The 13,043-nt window shown below is 45.6% G+C and overlaps 1 protein-coding gene across 1 annotated transcript; it reads left to right on the forward strand.

The window, feature by feature from the left end:
• Positions 1-942: 942 nt before the first annotated feature.
• On the forward strand, positions 943-12,389 carry LOC137349337 (zinc finger protein 229-like). The gene is made up of 2 exons (XM_068014863.1): positions 943-1,019; positions 10,652-12,389. The coding sequence occupies exon 2, from the start codon at positions 11,093-11,095 to the stop codon at positions 11,873-11,875; it is 783 nt and encodes a 260-aa protein (XP_067870964.1). The 5' UTR covers positions 943-1,019; positions 10,652-11,092; the 3' UTR covers positions 11,876-12,389.
• The last annotated feature ends 654 nt before the right edge of the window (positions 12,390-13,043 follow it).

Below are 13,043 nucleotides of genomic sequence, written 5' to 3' on the forward strand. Positions count from 1 at the left end.
AACGCCAGCATTAAAATAAAACCAAAATACTGTGGATGCTGGAAATCTGAAATAAACGAGAAAATACTGGAAATACTCAGCAGGTCAGGCAGCATCTGTGGTTAGAGAAACAGAGTTAACGTTTCAGGCGCCGTGAGCAGCCGGAGCCTGGAACTCGGAGTGGGAGGAGGAAGAATGAGGAGAGACAATATAGTCCAACACTCACAGCAACCTACAATCCACCGACATTACCGGGATGGGGAGACAGAGTTTAGAAACACTCAGCAACACGACTCCAGTAAAAGATCCCAGGAGGAAAAGGGGGAGCAGTGTGTGTACCTGCCCTGATATCCCCCTCCCCAGGCCTGTCAGTCAAACCTCCCAGTCCACAGCTCAGCCTATCAGCTTCCTGCACCTTGAGCCAGCCCTGCCCAGGTGTGGCCCAGTCCAAGGGGAGTCTTTGTGGAACCTGGGAGGGGGGACCTCCTGCCCTGTGCTGTGTGACAAATGGTTCCTCCCTCCCCTCCCCCAGGCCCCTTTACAACTGAGCTCAGTTTCCTTTAAAGTTTTCTCCTTTGATGTTCCACTTTATTAATCTTTAATTCCTCCAAAAGAGCTGGAAATCTGGCGGCCGTTAACCCCGGGTCTGTCACCGGAGAAGCCCCGAAGCTGCCGGGTGTTTCTAAAGCCTCCTCGCCGCCACTCACCATTACAACAGCGAGACTCTCCCGCCATTACTCACATTGTATCCACACTAAATACTGTGACTTGATGCTCTCGCCAGTGACCTCTGACCTGACAGCTCACAATGTGCGGGTGATTGATGGAAACGCGTCATCAACAGTGAGAGGAGCGGAGAGTCACTGCGTGCCACAAGCCCCGCCCCTCACCTGCTCCGACTGATTGGAGGACCCAACGACCGCTCGGTCCTCCAGACCCGCCCCCTTTGCACTTATTGGTCCGTCAATCACTCAGGTGGGCGGTATGAACTGAGCATGCGCGGCCGGCAGGCTCTGAGACAGAGAGCGCGGTTCCAGCAGGTGAGAGGGAGGCGGGTTAATAAAGCCCGGGGCTCGCAGGCTGCAAACAATCTAAACAGTGAGAATACACGGTGTTTGTTGGGTTGTGATGGCCGAGTGTTTAAAGTGTTGGATTTTGAAGTTTGCTGGGGTTGTCCTGAACCGTTTTAAATCCTGCTCGCAGTGAATTGCATTTTGCTTTCTTTACTTGTCTGTCTGGGGGAGATCACTGACTTGGAAACTAATCACAATCACATCTGCTGTGTCCTTTTAAACCGCTTGACGCTCAGCTCCTCTTTCTAATTGGAAACATTAAACTTTGATGGTATGAATTAGATGCTGTGGGTTTGTTAGAAACTAAACAAAAGGTAAAAATGAGTGAGAAATAAACACTAAAAAAAGTAAGAAAATGTATTTTAATAAAGATCCTTGCAGTTTTTCAAAGGAAAATTGCACCATCAGCAAATGAATGGGAATGCCATTTGGTTTGATGAATTTGAACCAGTTTTCTCTGTGTAAAATGACTGTGGCAGAACTCGAATCTTCAGGGAATCCTGGAAATTTCCTGCTGAAAGTGAAATGGGAAAAGCAGCTAACCTGAAGGGACATTGCAGAGCTTTCCTGGTGGTCTAGTGGTTAGAATTTGGCACTTTCACTGCCGCAGCTTGGGTTGGATTCCTGGTCAGGGAATGAAAAATTCCTGTTTTTATGCAGACATTCACAGTCAACATGCCTTATTTGCTGAATGAAAGCAGAAAATGCTCAGCACCTCTGGCAGTATCTGTGGAATGAGGAACATAGGAGCAGCAATAGGCCATTCAGCCCATCGCGCCTGTTCCACCATTCAATGAGATCATGGCTGATCATCCACCTCAAAGCCGCTTCCTCGCACTATCCCCACATCCCTTGATGTTATTAGTATCCAGATATCTATCGACTTCTGTCTTGAACATGCTCGATTATTGAGCTTCCACAGCCCTCTGGGGTAAAGATTCACCATCCTCTGAGTGAACAAATTCCTTCTTATCTCAGTCTTAAATGCCCTACCCCTTATTCTGAGACTATGTCTCCTGGATCGAGACTCACCAGCCAGGGGAAACATTCTATCTACATCCACCCTGTCATGTGCTGTAAGAATTTTGTAAGTTTCAATGAGATCACCTCTCATTCTTCAAAACTCTAGAGAATACAGGCTCCGTTTCCTCAATCTCTCCTCATAAAACAATCCACCATTCCTGGGATTAGTCTGGTGATCCTCCATTGCTCGCCATCTATGACAACAATATCCTTTGTTAAATAAGGAGACCAGAACTGTACACAATACTCCAGGTGCGGTCTCACCAAAGCTCTATACAATTGCACTTCTTTACTCCTGTACTCAAAACCCCTTGTGATGAAGGTCAACATACCATTTGCCTTCCTAATTGCTTGCTGCATCTGCATGCCATCTTTTAGTGACTCATGAACAAGGACACCCAGGTCCCTTTGGACATCAACACTTCCCAACCACTCGCCATTTAAGAAATACTCTGTCTTTCTGTCTTTTTTCAATCAAAGTGGATAGCTTCACACTTAATCACATTATATTCCATCTCATGTTCTTGCCCATTCGCTTAGCCTGTCCAAGTCCCCTTGAACCCTCCTTGCATCCTCCTGACAACTCTCATTCCCACCTCGGTTTGTGTCATCAGCAAATTTGGAATTATTACATTCAGTCCCCACATCCAAATCATTTCTATAGATTGTGAACAGCTGCAACCCCAGCACTAATCCTATGGTACCCCACTGGTAACAGCCTGCTATCCTGAGAATGACCCATTTATTCCTACTCTCTGTTTTCTATCTGTTAACCAATTCTCAATCCATAGCAGTATATTACCCCGGACCTCATGTGCTCTAATTTTGGTGACTAAGCTCCTGTGTGAGACCTGAGCAAAAGCCTTCTGAAAATCCAAATATATCACATCCACTGGTTCTCCTTTACCTGTGCGACAAGTAACATCCTCAAAAAAAAACCACCAGGTTTGTCAAACATGATTACCCTTTCATAAATCCATGTTGGCTCTGCCTGATTACATCATTATTTTCTAAGTGTCTACTTATCACATCCTTTATAATAAATTCTAACCTTTTCCCTACTAGTGACATCAAACTAACAGGTCTGTAGTTCGCCATTTGTTCTCTCCCTCCTTTCTTAAATAGTGGGCTTAAATTTTCTACTTTCCAGTCTGCAGGAACCTTTCCAGAATCTATAGAATTGTGAAAGATAACCACCAATCATCCACTATCTCTATAACCACCTCCTTCAAAACTCTTGGATGTAGCTCATCTAGTCCAAGGGTTGTTCAACCTTCATTCCAGTTAATTATTATGGTGCTACCTCTTTATTAATACTAATTTCTTTCAGTTTCTCATTTTCACAAGTCCAGTCGGCTTTGTGCCCTTGTGTCTGACATTAGCGGTTTACTTTCTGGAACTCTGCTGCACAAGGAAGGGCAACAGTGGAATGGATGTTTGGCTAAAGGCTCAGGACCAGCAAGGGTGAATCGGGAGTGAAGGGGGGGAAAGTTCAAAGGGTGGGGTTCAGGTTCATGGAGGGACAGAGGAGGAGGGATGTGAGGGAGGGCAGAGGGTGGGGTACGCATTCATGGAGGAATGGAGGAGGGATGTAAGGGAGGACAGAGGGAAGGGCCTAACATCCTGGGTGTGGTGGTAGGTGTTACAGTCAGTGGAGGGGAGGTGCATGAGGGGCCTATGTTCGGGTCACTACTGTCCACATTGGGGTCCTGTGGGTTGAAGTCAGGCGACTGGCTGGTGGAGGGAATGGTCACAGTCATGGGGCAGTTCAATTCGATAGGAGGGCAGGTCCAGTGTCATGTTCAGGTATTGAAGGTCTGGGAGGGCGGGACACAGGATCGGGTGAAAACAGTAAGGCCGATGACAGGAGGGATGCTGAACCTTGATAAAGTTTTGGTTAGACCCCAACGAGAGGATTGTGTCCAGTTCTGGTCACCACACGTCAGGAAGAATGTGAGGGTCCAGGGGAGGCTGCAGAGGAGATTTACCAGAATGGTTCCAGTGATGGGGGATTTTAGTTACAAGGGTAGGGACTTGATGGGCCAAATGGCCTCCTTCTGTGCCATAAATGACTGTGTTTTGAGACAGGATGTCCCAGCTCTCCAGTCTGGGATTCTCAGTATGAACAGGGTGGGATGTGTTTTGAGACAGGATGTCCCAGCTCTCCAGCCTGGGATTCTCAGTATGAACAGGGTTTGGAGAAGGGAGGACCCACTAACCATGGCTTACTAGAAAAGTTAAAGATGGTCTGAAAATTAAAGGAAAAGCATATAATTGCACAGGTCAGAATGTTGGACAGAATATAAAAAAAGCAGAGTAACTAAAAGATTGATAAGGAGTGCAGATTGCAAACAGATATGGAGGTACAAGTTTGCTGAGTTGTGAGTTCAGTGAAGGGGAGAGGAGGTGCTCCTTTCTTCAACATTTTTTGTCCTCCAGTATTTGGTTCTTGCTTCTGCGCAATGGAAGGATTTGGTTGGTGAGTAACTGATCAGATATTCTACTTATAATAAATAGTCTGCAAATTTAAGGTATGGCAGGGCAGCTCGGCTGAGTGGAATGCACAGCTTGTGACATGTGGGATGTTGTGGATGCACCATGTGTCCTAGACAAACACATCTGCAGGAAGTGTCACCGGCTGCACAAGCTTGAGCTCTAAGTTTTGGATCTTGAGTGGTGGCTGGAGTCACTGTGGGATCCACAATCCAGAGAACTACATGGATAGCAGGTTTAGGGAGGTGGTCACACCACAGGTTAGGAGCATGCAGGCAGAGAGGGAATGGGTGACCGCCAGACAGACTAAGGGAACCAGGAAGGTAGTGCAGGAATCCCCTGAGATGATCTCACTCGCTAATCGGCTTTCCATTTTGGATACTGGTGAGGGTGATGGTTCCTCAGAGGAGTGCAGACAGAGCCATGTTTGTGGCACCACCGGTGACTCAGCTGCACAGGAGGGGAGGAGGAAGCGTGGAAGAGCAGTAATGATAGGGGATTCATTCGTAAAGGGAACTGACAGGTGTTTCTGTGACCGTAGACGAGACTCCAGGATCGTGTGTTGCCTCCCTGGTGGAAGGTGAACAGCCAGAGGTTATGGTCCACGTTGGCACCAGTAACATAGGTAGGAAGGGGGAATAGAAAGGATTACTCCCAGGCCCATTTGCACGTAAACATAGGAATAGGAGAATTGAGTGATTGAACATGTGGCTGGAGAACTGGTGCAGGAGGGAGGACATCAGATTTCTGAGGCACTGAGACCAGTTCTAGGGCAGGTGGGACCTGCACAAGATGGACGGGTTGCATCTTAATATCCTAATATCCTCACAGAAGATTTGCTGGTGCTGTTGGGAAGGGTGTAAACTAGATTGACAGGGGGATGGGAGCCTGAGAGGGAGCTCAGATTGGAGGAAAGCAAAACTGGTAACTTGTCAGGGGCGTAGGAACCAGGAGGAAATATCAGAGAGGAACACCAAGGTGCACAGAATACTGGGAGAGATAGATAGCACTAGAGTAGGGAATAGTAAGTTATTAGGTGGGGTCAGAGTCAGGGAGAAAGTAATAAAGTCTAAATCAGGGTTAATGTGCATGTATGTGAATGCACAGAGTGTGGTTAATAAGATTGATGAGGTACAGGCACAGATTGCCATGTGGAAATATGATGCTGTATCTATCACAGAGACCTGGCTCAAAGAAGGGCAGGACTGGGTGTTAAATCTTCCTGGATACAAAGTGCTTAGGAAAGATAAGAAAGGGAAAAGGGAGGAGGGAAGGCAGTATTGATTAAGGAGAACATTGCAGTGTTGGAGGAAAAAGATGTCCCGTAGGGGTCAAGGACAGAATCAATTTGGCTAGAGCTAAGGAACAAAAAAAGTGCATTTACATTGCTCGGTGTTGTCTATCGGCCACCAGCAAGTGGGAAGGACGTGGAGGAACAAATTTGCAAGGACATTACAGAGAGGTGCAAAAATTATAGGTTAGTTATAATGGAGGACTTTAATTATTCAAACATGGACTGGGATAGTAGTAGTGTAAAGGGAATTGAGGGGCAAGAGTTCCCAGAGTGTGTTCAGGAAACTTTTTTACAGCAGTATGTTGCTCATCTAATGAGAAAGGAGGCACTGCTAGACCTGGTTCTTAGGAATGAGAAGGGCCAAGTGGATCAAGTATCAATAGGACAGCATGTAGGGGAGAGTGATCATTGTATCATAATATTTCGGCTGACTATGGAAAAGGACAAAGAACAATCCAGAGTAAGAATAATTCACTGGGGGAAAGACAACTTCAATGGGGTAAGAATGGAGCTGGGGTGAATCAATTGGATTCAAACGTTGGCAGGAAAACTGGTAGCTGAACAGTGGGCTACCTTCAAAGAACAGATATTTTGGGCACAGTCAACATATGTTCCCTCAAAGGGGAAAAGTAGGGTAAATAAATCCAGAGCTCCCTGCATGACAAAAGAGGCAGAGATAATGATACAGAAGAAAAAGTGTGCTTTTGACAGAAGCCAGGTAGAAAATACTATTGAGAACCAGGCTGAATATAATGTCCAGAGGGGAAGTGAAAAAACAAATCAGAGAATCAAAGAGAGAGCATATAAAGAGATCGACAGCTGGCATTAAAGGGAATCCCAAAGTTTTTGACAAACATATAAACAGTAAAAGGGTGGGAAAAGAAGTGTGGGACTGATTCGGGAAGCAATAAGGGAACTTACACGTGGAGGCAGGGGACATAGCTGAGGTATTAAATGAATACTTTGCATCTGTCTTTAGCAAGGAAGAAGATGCAATCCAGGCAATAATGAAAGAGGAGGTAATTCAAACACCAGAAGGGTTTAAAATTGATTTTAAAAAGGACGTATTAGATAGGCTGTCTGTACTTCAAAGTGGATAAAACATCAGGACCAGATGAGATGCAGCCAAGGATACTGAGGGAAGTGAGGCTGGAAATTGCGGAGACACTGGCCATAATTTTTCACTCTCTCTTCAACTTGGGGGTGGTGCCAGAGAACTGGACAATTGCAAATGTTACACCCTTGTTCAAAAAAGGGTGTAAAGGTAAGCCCAGCAAGTACAGCCCAGTCAGTTTAACTTCAGTGGTGGGGAAACTTCTCGAAAGAATAATTTGGGAGAAAATTAACAGTCACATGGGCAAATGTGGGTTAATTAAAGAAAGCCAGCACAGATTTCTTTCGGGAAAATCATGTTTAATTAATGCTGGAGTTATTGAGGAGATAACAAAGTGTTGATGTGGTGTACATGGACTTTCAAAATGCCTTTGATACCAGTGCCACACAACAGACTTGTGAGCAATCTTCTAGCTCATGGAATAAAAGGGAAAGTAGCAACATGGATAATTGGCTGCATGTCAGGAAATAAAGAGTAGTGTTGAAGGGTTTTTCAGGCTGGAGGAAGGTTTGTAGTGGAGTTCCCCAGGGATCAGTGTTGGAACCCTTGCTTTCCAGATATATATTAATGACCTAGACCTTGGTGTACAGGGCACAATTTCAAAGTTTGCAGATGACATGAAACTTGGAAGCATTGTGAACTGTGAGGAGGATAGTGTAGAACTCGAAAAGGACATGGAGAAGTTGGTGGAATGGGCAGACAGGTGGCAGATGAAGCTCAATGCAGAGAAGTGCGAAGTGCTTCATTTAGGTAGGAAGAACACTGAGAGAGAGAATATAGAATAAAGGTTACAATTCTAAAGGGGTGCAGGAGCAGAGGGACCTGGGTGTATATGTGCGTAAGTCATTGAAGGTGGAAGGACAGGTTGAGAGAGCAGTTAATAATGCATACAGTATCCTGGGCTTTATTAATAGAGGCATAGAGTACAAGTGCAAGGAGGTTATGTTGAAATAAAAACATGAAATGCTGGAAATAATCATCAGGTCTGGCAACATCTGTGGAGAGAGAAGCAGAGTTAACGTTTCAGGTCAGTGACCCTTCATCAGAACCCTGTTCTGAGTTCTGATGAAGGGTCACTGACCTGAAACATGAACTCTGCTTCTCTCTCCACAGATGCTGCCAGTCCTGCTGAGTATTTCCAGCATTTTTTGTTTTTATTTCAGATTTCCAGCATCTGCAATATTTTGCTTTTATTTTAGAGGTTATGTTGAACTTGTTTAAGATACTAGTTTGCCCTCAGCTGGTGTATTGTGTCCAGTTCTGGGTGCGGCACTTTCGGAAAGATGTGAGAGCACTGGAGAGAGTAGGGAAAAAATTCACAAAAATGGTTGCAAGGATGAGGAACTTCAGTTGTGAAGATACATTGAAGGGAAGGCTGAGAGGTGATTTGTTAGAGCTCAAAAACAAGAGGAGTCTGGACAGAGTAGATAGGGAGAAACTGTTCCCACTAGTGAAAGAATCAAGAACCGGAGTGCACAGTTTTAAAGTATTTGGTCAGAGAAGCAAAAGTGACATGAGGAAAAACTTCACTTGGTAAATGGTTAAGGTCTGGAATGTGCTGCCTGACAGTGTGGTGGAGGCAGGTTCAATTGAAGCATTCAAAAGAGAATTAGGAAGATGAAAAGAAGAATGTGCAGGGTTATGGGGAGAAGGCGAGGGAATGGAATTGACTGAATTGCTCTTTAAAAGAGCCGGTGCGGACACGATGGGCCGAATGGCCTCCTTCACTGTAACAATTCTGAGATTGTGCGAACCGCACGCTCTGCCTCTGCTCGCGCTGGCCGCGCATGCTCATCTCACACCGCCCGCCCGGCTGATGGACATCAGCTGCGGGCCAATAAGGATTGGTCACAGAACTGAGTCAAGAAACATTGACGGACCAATTAACAGCCTGTTTGTATCGGTGTGGGTGTTGGATGTGGAAGTCAGTCCCTGATGTCCTCGATCGGTCTTTTTTGTTCCATCAGTTTGAGCTGGAGTGGGGATGGAGGAGCAACTGCTGGCTTTACACCTGAGTACTTTTGAGCCCAGTCGGGTCCAACAATTTTCATAGTGAGGTTGTCAAGGGAGGTAGATTCCAGGGGAGATGAGGTTGCTAAACAGACACCAACCACTCAGTGTAAAAGAGTATTATTTTGGTAACAAGTATCTCGATAGAGGCCTTTAATCCAGTTTACATATACACATGTTGTTACTTCATTCCTGGGATATGGGTGTCACTAGCCAGACCAGTGGATATTATCAGTCCCCAGTTGCCCATTCAAAAGGCGATGATGGGCCTTCTTCTTGAACTGCTGCAGTCCATATGGTGAAGGTGTTTCCACAATGGTGTTAGGGAAGGAGTTACAGGATTTTCACCCACTGATGATGAAGGAACGGTGATAAATGTCCAAGTTAACATCAACTTTGTATTTATATAGCATCTTTAATGCAATAAAATGTTCCAAGGTTCATCACAGGAGTGTTATAAAGTAACATTTGACACTGAGCCACATAAGGAGATAGTAGAGCAGATGACCAAAAGTTTTAAGAAGTGTCTGAATCATGGAAGGTGAGGTCGAGAGGTGGTGAGGATGAGGGAGGGATATCCAAAGATTATGGCCTTGGCAGCTGAAGGCACGGCCACCAGTGATGGAGCAAAGAAAATCAGGGATGCAGAAGATGCCAGAATTAGATGAGCCCTGAGCTCTGAGCGTTGTCGTGCTGGAGGAGATTATAGAGATAGTGAGGGGTGAAAGCATCGAGAGATTTCAAGACAAGGATGAGGAATTTAAAATTGAGGTGCTGCTTAACTGGGAGTCTGTATAGGCCAGTGAGCTCAGTGGTGATGGGTGAACAGGACTTGGTTCAAGTAAGGACACAGGCAGCAGAGTTTTGGATGATCTCAAGTTTACAGAGGGTAGACTGTGGGAGGCCGGCCAGGAGTGTGTTAGAATAGTCAAGTTGAGAGGTAACAAATACATGGATGTAAGTTTCAGAGGCAGATGAGCTGAGACAGTGGTGTAGTCTGGTGATACTGAGGTGGAAATAGGCAGTCTGAGTGATGGTGCTGATATGCAGTTGGAAGCTCATCTCGGAGTCAAATATGACACCAAAATTATGAATGGTCTGGTTTAGCCTCAGACAGTTGCCAGGGAGAGGGATTGAGTTGGTGGCTAGGGAGTGGAGTTTGTAGCAGAAACTGAAGACAATGGCTTCAGACTTCCCAATTGGATGAAATTTCTGTTCTTCCAGTACTGGATGTCAGACAAGTCAGGATGGTGTGTGACTTGGAGGGGAACTTGGTGTTCACATACACCTGCTCTGCTGGTCCGTCTAGATAATGGAAGTTGAGGGTTTGGGAGGTTCTGTCAAAGTTCTGGTTGAGTTGTAGATATATAAAATCCCTCTCCTCTCCCTCTCCCTCCCACCTCTCACTCTCTCTCTCTCTCTCTCTTTCCTCCCATAGAGAGCAGAGTCTTGTGTAGGTCCAGACTGGGTGGCAGGTTCCCTTCCTTGAAGGACATTATTGAACCAGTTGGAGTTGTACATCAATCCAGCAGCTTTCATGGTCACTTTTTCCTCGTACCGTCCCCATAAATTACCAGATTCATTCAGCTCCATTTCCCAACCTGCCTTTGTGTTTTTGTGGGTTCTCTCACACTCTTTTTTTTCTGTTTTAAATCCATTTCGCAGGGTTTTAGAAGGAGAGGAATTGCAGTCGTGAAATGCAAAAAAACATCAGATCAGGATCTGAAGGAGTCGCCCAATTTTTCGTAACCTGAATATCACTGGATTTTGAACGTGGAAAGAAAAAGCAGCGATCACAGTGGGGAGAAACTGTACACATGTTCTGTGTGTGGACAAGGTTTCAGCCGATTATCGGACCTGTTGAAACACAAGTGCAGTCACACTGGGAAGAAACCGTGTAAATATGGGGATTGTGGAAAGGGATTGAATTATTCAGTTGAGCTGGAAACTCATCCACGCAGTCACACTCTGGAGAGGCCGTTCACCTGCTCTGAATGTGAGCAGGGATTCACTCAAGCATCCTACCTGCTGACACATCAGCGAATTCACACTGGCGAGAGACTTTTAAATGTCCATTCTGTGGGAATTGCTATAAACGCTGAACTGATGTCCCATCAACGTGTTCAAACTGACAGAAAACCGTTCAGGTGCTCTCACTGCGGGACTGGGTTCAGACGATTAGGCACTTTCACTGTACACCAGCGCATTCACACTGGGGAGAGGCCGTTCACCTGCCCGGAATGTGGGAAGGGATTCACTCAGTTATCCACGCTGTTGACACACCAGCGCGTTCACACTGGGGAGAGGCCATTCACCTGCTTCGAGTGTGGGAAGGGATTCACTCACTCATCCGCCCTGCTGAGACACCAGCGAGTTCACACTGGAGAGAGGCCATTCAACTGCACAGAATGTGGGAAAGGATTCACTACTACTTCTGACCTGCTGACACACCAGCGCATTCACACTGAGGAGAGGCCTTTCACCTGCTTCGAGTGTGGGAAGGGATTCACTCAAGCATCCAACCTTCTGACACACCAGCGAGTTCACACTGGGAAAAAGCCGTTCACCTGCTCAGAGTGTTGGAGGGGATTCACGACTTTATCTGGCCTACTGATACACCAGCGAGTTCAGGCTGGGGAGAGGCCATTCACCTGCTCAGAGTGTGGGAAAGGATTCACTCACTCATCCACCCTGCTGAAACACCAGGGAGTTCACACTGGGGAGCGGCCGTTCACCTGTACAGAGTGTGGGAAGGGATTCACTCAGTCCTCCAACCTTCAGAAACACCAGCGAGTTCACACAAGGGATCGGTCATTCACTTGTTCTGACTGTGCGAAGGGATTTACTACTTCATCCTATCTGTTGAGACACCAGCGAGTTCACAAGTAACTCGGGGATGAGAAATTTCCATCAAATAGCAGATTTCCGACATTGATGTTTCGGAAATCCACCATTGGCTTCTCCCCTTCCGACCTGAACTAAAAGACCGGCTTTGAAAGAAATTGCAGCTGTGAGTTATGTTTTTTAAATTGGCCAACCACAAAGCTGCTCGGCGATCTTTTTTTACCTTTTTTAAGTCATCTTTATTTTTTATAGTCTTCCAACTTGGTGGAAGTTAACTTCAAACAGGAAAGCAAGTGGGTGGAACTGCACACTCCTTCACAACTTCAGTGTGTCAGTCTTCTGTAAATGGCCAAAAAGGAGATGTGTGAAGACACAGACCAATTCCCAATGTTTATTTTTGCCTTGATGGGCTATCTTAGCAGAGACCACCTGAGAACTGACACAGCTCATTTGACATGGTTTAAAATTAATGGTGCAGAATCAGTCGCTGGCAAGTCGCTGGTCTGCAGCAAAAACATTGGTCTGTCAATAGGAATTTGAAACTTGCTTCCATTTACACAGCAGTGTGTGTCTGAAATAATTTCTGAAAACTCTGCACATACTGGTTACTGAATGTGAATATCCTGCAGTGAACATGAACTGTATAAACTTAATATGTCCTGTGCTTTGCAGCAACTGAAGTGATCTGGAATTTCCACTTATTGGTTTGCTCAGGTGTATGGCTGAATTCCATTCATTGTTCATCTCCATTTTCACTGTCTACTGACCCAGTCACACTGTAAACCTGGAGTCAGTGTGAAGCTGTCTTTTACACCATAGTGATGGAAGACAAGGAGTATAACTCTGGCCATCTTTCTTCAATGTGTGTTTTGACATTGCTGAAGATTATCTGGAAAAGACTGTCCTGCACCACAAGTGCTGTACATTGGCTGCAGTGAAACTATCCTGTGAGCTCTCTGCAGTCACTATAAATGGTCACTGGGTTTCTCAGGCTGATGGCACAATACTCTGTACATGTATAAACATGTATATACAAGAACACAAGAAATAGGAGCAGAAGTAGACCATATGCCCCATTGAGCCTGCTCCACCATTCAATATGATCATGGCTGATCTTGGGTTTCAATTCCACTTTCCTGCCCGCTGCCCATATCACTTGATTCCCTGCGACACCAAAAATCTATCAATCCCAGCCTTAAATATATTCAACAAT

The sequence above is a fragment of the Heterodontus francisci genome, chromosome 34 (genome assembly GCF_036365525.1).
Source record: "Heterodontus francisci isolate sHetFra1 chromosome 34, sHetFra1.hap1, whole genome shotgun sequence".
Classification (NCBI taxonomy): Eukaryota; Metazoa; Chordata; class Chondrichthyes; order Heterodontiformes; family Heterodontidae; genus Heterodontus; species Heterodontus francisci.